Source organism: Rosa chinensis, chromosome 5 (assembly GCF_002994745.2).
Source record: "Rosa chinensis cultivar Old Blush chromosome 5, RchiOBHm-V2, whole genome shotgun sequence".
NCBI lineage: Eukaryota > Viridiplantae > Streptophyta > Magnoliopsida > Rosales > Rosaceae > Rosa > Rosa chinensis.
The window spans coordinates 74,527,137-74,532,437 of NC_037092.1; the positions used below are offsets into that span (position 1 = coordinate 74,527,137).

Consider the following 5,301-nt stretch of genomic DNA (forward strand, 5'->3'; position numbering starts at 1 on the left):
TTTGGGTGTACTTTACCCAATACGGGTTCACCAAACCAGTGGCTGACCAATATCAACTAAGCTCGTTGCTTAGTTTACATGGCTTCAATCCAAGTGTTTTAGTTGACATATAACTGCTACTATACTTTGAGTAATACCCAAGATAATTAACTCCACCTTCTTCACCACTAGAAAGGTCTAGCTAGCCGGCCTGCCCCTATATATTATTTCTCAAGTTCTATACGGTACGTATAGGGCTTCATTCTCAGGTACTCTTCCAAGCTAGCTCTCTCTACCCACCAAAAAATTTAAGCAAAAACGACATTGCAGCTGAGATTTTATAGTCTTAATTAGTTTCCCTGTTATATATAGATAACGTCTAAGTTTCCATTGTTTCATAGGCTTGGTCAATAGCAACTAGCTACTGCAATACATAGAAATATTGGAAAGAGTGAGTCTAGCTTGTAGAGATTGCTTTCGGGGATCAAAGAAGAGAGAAATGGAGATGGTGTCGTGGATTAGGGCCTTGCTTTTGGTGGCTTGTTTCGGCTGGTTGTTTCTGGCACCAGCGGAATGCCTGGAACGACATTACAAGTTTAATGTAAGTACAATAATACATGCATTTTCATGTATGTATATCTGGGAATGAGTGTTTCGCCGTTACAAGTTCAGTCAAAGCTTTCTATTTACATGTTCTTAATTAAAATGCAGCACACAGCTAGCTTCATACAAGCAAAAGTCCGGTTTTTTGTTTGGTTCTTTTCTCTCTCTCCTTCAAATGATTTGAGATCGACATGCTCATTAATAGGTGTCTTTCTTGCATACACTAATTAGATATAGAGATCCATAGATAAACAGGTATCCATTATCAATATGTAAACCAGTTGCACAAGAGAACCAAGGCTTATAGAAGGAGCGTCTTGGTTGGCCTCTCTTGGTTCCATGCATTGCATGCTGGGGTTATTTTTTGTCTTTCTTTCTTGCTAAAATCTTAATGAAAATTCAGTTGACGTGACTAGCCAACTTACAAAATTAGTTCCAAACTATATCAAAAGTTATTTCTTTTCAATAAATTTTAAATTTGTGACTCACAGTATCTTTTTGTTAATTTTATGACAAATTTAACAGTTACACGTGTTTCACGTCACCTAATATAATTTATTCACGTATTTAGTTATAATGTTACATACGGAAGATAAGTTGAAAAAAAAAGTTCCACAATAAAAATAACATGTTGATACAATTTCGAGTCACCCCGATTGTCCCTTAATTTAATAAAATTACATTGTTTGTTCTTTAAAATAAAATAGTTAAACAAAATAGCTTTATCAAACGGAAGTGTGGTTGAGAAAGCCACCAAACCACTGTCAGCATTGAGCATTACTCTTTTTTATGTATAGCGTTTTATAGTTAAGTAATTTATTATAACGACTTCCGTTCTATAATCTGCCTGGATTGTCATAGGTGGTGCTGAAGAAAACCTCACGGCTGTGCTCAAGCAAGCCCATTGTCACCATCAACGGAAAGTACCCCGGTCCCACCATATATGCCAGGGAAGATGACACCGTCCTCGTCAAGGTTGTCAACCACGTCAAGTACAATGTTAGCATCCATTGGTACGTGATTTCTCATTTTTCTTATGTGCGTTCACTAGATGTTTGATGAAATGCCTTAAATAAATAGACTAAAACAATCGATTAATTATATATTTTACATCCCACAAAAACTATATCATAAATCCGTCAATCATTACTGTTGCTTGTTGTGAATAGGCACACTATTTGTGATTATAATTTATGATTCTCTAGCATTATTCATATGATGTTACCTTGATATGAAGTGTTTTATGTTTCTAATCCCTAATGATGTTGGCATGAAAGGCATGGGATCAGACAACTGAGAAATGGCTGGGCTGATGGACCTGCATACATAACTCAGTGCCCGATTCAGCCCGGACAACAGTATGTGTACAACTTCACCGTCACCGGCCAAAGAGGCACACTTTGGTGGCATGCACACATCCTCTGGCTCAGAGCTACCGTCTATGGCGCCTTGGTCGTCTTACCCAAGCTTGGAGTCCCATATCCCTTTCCTACACCCAAGAAAGAAGTTGTGGTTATTCTAGGTGAGACAACGAGCAAGTACTATTTCCATTATATACCATTTTAATTTAAGGGTGCTTCAAAAATTGCTTATTATTGTTTAAATTGCAGGTGAATGGTGGAAATCAGATGTGGAAGCTGTTATCAATGAGGCTCTGAAATCTGGTGCAGCCCCAAATGTTTCTGATGCTCACACAATTAATGGCTACCCAGGGCCTCTCTCACTCTGCTCCTCACAAGGTATACACCATATTGTATTGCTACCGTACTTAGATTGTTCGATAAATGCCTCAAGATTGTTCTAAAAGACAAATTTTGGGCTCCAACACTGCCTTATAGTATTACTGAAGCATAGCATACATTAGCTCAAGTCCATCTAAAGTTGTAAACTATTGTGCTCAATATGCATCCAAGTTTCTAAACTGATCTACTAATGATCTGATGTGCGTGCAGGAGGGTACAAATTACCAGTACTACCAGGCCACACATATTTACTAAGAATCATCAATGCTGCACTGAATGATGAACTCTTCTTCAAGGTTGCCAACCACAAACTAACCGTAGTTGAAGTGGATGCCGTGTACACGAAACCCTTCGAAACCACCACCATTCTCATAGCACCTGGCCAAACCACAAACGTCCTTCTGACAGCAGACCGCAGCACAGGCAAGTACTTGGTTGCTGCCTCGCCTTTCATGGACAGTCCGACGGTAGCTGTAGACAACAAGACTGCCACTGCTACCTTGCACTATAGGGGCAGCCTTGCAAGCACCTCCACCATTCTCACCGTCCCTCCTCCTCAAAATGCCACACGCCTAGCCACAAAGTTCACAAAGTCCCTCCGCAGCCTAAATTCAGTCACCTACCCTGCTAAGGTCCCATTGAAAATTGATCACTCGTTGATGTTCACTGTCAGCCTTGGACTTCAAACTTGTGCTAGTTGTGCCAATGGTAACAGAGTGGTGGCGGATCTTAACAATGTCACATTTGTGATGCCAAAGATTTCTCTCCTTCAAGCACATGTCTTCAACATAAGTGGAGTTTTCACTGATGATTTCCCCGGAAACCCTTTGATGCCTTATAATTATACCGGAGCACAGCAGCCAACGAATATGCTGACCATGAAGGGCACTAGGCTTTATAGACTTGCTTACAACTCTACAGTGCAGCTAGTACTACAAGACACTGGAATGATAGCCCCTGAAAACCATCCAGTGCATCTTCATGGGTTCAACTTCTTTGAGGTTGGGAGGGGATTGGGAAATTTCAACCCCAAGACAGATCCGAGAAGATTCAACCTTATTGACCCTGTCGAGAGGAACACAGTTGGAGTGCCATCAGGTGGATGGGCCGCTATCAGATTTAGGGCTGATAATCCAGGTAAACACATTGTACGTCCAAAATTATATTCAACATGATTAGGGAACTACATTGATACTGTGAATATAACATGTCCACCTGCCTAGCAAGAATAAAGTTTCCAAAATTAACATAACTTCCAATGTAACCATGTTTTTCATGTTGTCTTTTCAGGGGTTTGGTTTATGCATTGTCATCTTGAGCTTCACACAACATGGGGGCTTAAGATGGCATTTGTGGTGGACAATGGCAAAGGCCCCAACGAGTCTGTTCTACCGCCTCCAAGCGATCTTCCCAAATGTTAGCGATGAAGAACACCACTACACAAACTAATGCCAAATTGATTCTGAATTTCTGATCAACTCGAAGCATAAAAGGAAATACAAAGCAAACAGAGATCCAAATTATGGGAAGGTCGGGTGAGATCAAAACTAGTACGAAGAATTTTTTGTAGCATCCAAGCTACAGGAGCATGTTGAATAAGACCATTGGAATTGTGTATTTCAAGGTTTAGCAAGTTGTGTTTGAGTGTCTATGTAAATCTGGAATTTTTGATATACTGCTAATTATGGAAACCAACACAGGATTTTTTTTTTTTTTTTTTAGTTAAGAGCAACTCTAACAGCTTCCTTATAATTTTTGTATTATAGGGAAGCAAAAGTCAAAGTTTTAGTTTCTTTTTCTTCTCCAACTCCAACAGATTCCCTATTTTACAATAATCTCTAAAATCTCCATATTCTTCCTTAAATTTTAGAGTTTGCTGTAAATATAGGAAATTTGGTTTTCTCTTTTCTCACTTTCCCTAAAATAGGGATAGTTATAGGGAATCTGTTGGAGCAAAAGAGGCTTATTTTTCTCAATTTTTCCCTAAAGTAGAGAAAAATAAAAATATAGGGAATCTGTTAGAGTTGTTCTAATAAAAATCAGTTCTAGTAATAAACCTTCCGGCCCCTGCCTCAAGATGCACAAAACTAGTCACAGACTAACTAGCCCAACGAGCAATAGCGTGCTGATCTACTTGTATGGGCTTTCTGGATAATTGTCGCTAGCCTCATATCTTTTGCAATCGGTGCTTGGTACTAAAACTGATACCAATATGCAACAAACTGGTGTATCAATCAGCGTTAGCGTAACCTCCTAACTTGACCCGGTTTCAATTGCCTTTAGAAAATTACCTAACATTGATCTATTAATATATTGCACAAAATATTTAACATCAAATTAATAGCTAATACAGCGGAACCTTCGGAAATGATTATATCCATCCAAGCTACAAATGCCGGTCTCAAGACTCAAGGACATTACAGTAGAAAAGTGATTTTAAGCACCAATGGTTCTTGACTTCTTGTGGCATCCCTTGGAGGCACAATTTCAATTATAGGAATCATACGCAGACTTAAAGGCTCAATTCTTTTGCTTTTCAGTCTTTCCAAAGAAGGTAAGTTCAGGTGTTGATGTTTTAGTTAATTAATTATGCTCACTGCATTTATGAAAATCAGACTCGACGTAACAATATGTTCTATGACGACCCTTCATGTCTTTAATTTTGAATTTTTGGTACTAATGACCTTGAAAAATATTGTATTTATTTAGTTGGGAATTATTATCTATGTACATCAAATTTTCATTCAGAGGTACAGCTAATTTTCCATATAAAATACAGTTGGGAATGATCATTAGTGTTGTTGGGTCCATATTTTAAAGGGAGATGAGGTAATGCACACGCTAAACCAGAAGAGAGGGACTCCGAGTTGCCACAACTCTCAATCACACGGTGTGACTTTTTGACTTTTAGGGAAAAGGGGGGAAACATATGAAAGGAATCCTTCCTTTAATGGCAACAAACTGGTGGTGGGCGCCC

General features: G+C 38.9%; 1 protein-coding gene across 1 annotated transcript; it reads left to right on the plus strand.

Annotated features, from left to right (window-relative positions):
- The first annotated feature begins 290 nt into the window (after nucleotides 1-290).
- On the plus strand, nucleotides 291-4,035 carry LOC112201485 (laccase-4). The gene is made up of 6 exons (XM_024342364.2): nucleotides 291-580; nucleotides 1,444-1,595; nucleotides 1,860-2,104; nucleotides 2,193-2,321; nucleotides 2,535-3,461; nucleotides 3,615-4,035. Exons 1-6 carry the CDS (start codon nucleotides 479-481, stop codon nucleotides 3,743-3,745), a joined length of 1,686 nt encoding a protein of 561 aa, XP_024198132.1. The 5' UTR covers nucleotides 291-478; the 3' UTR covers nucleotides 3,746-4,035.
- Nucleotides 4,036-5,301: the final 1,266 nt, after the last annotated feature.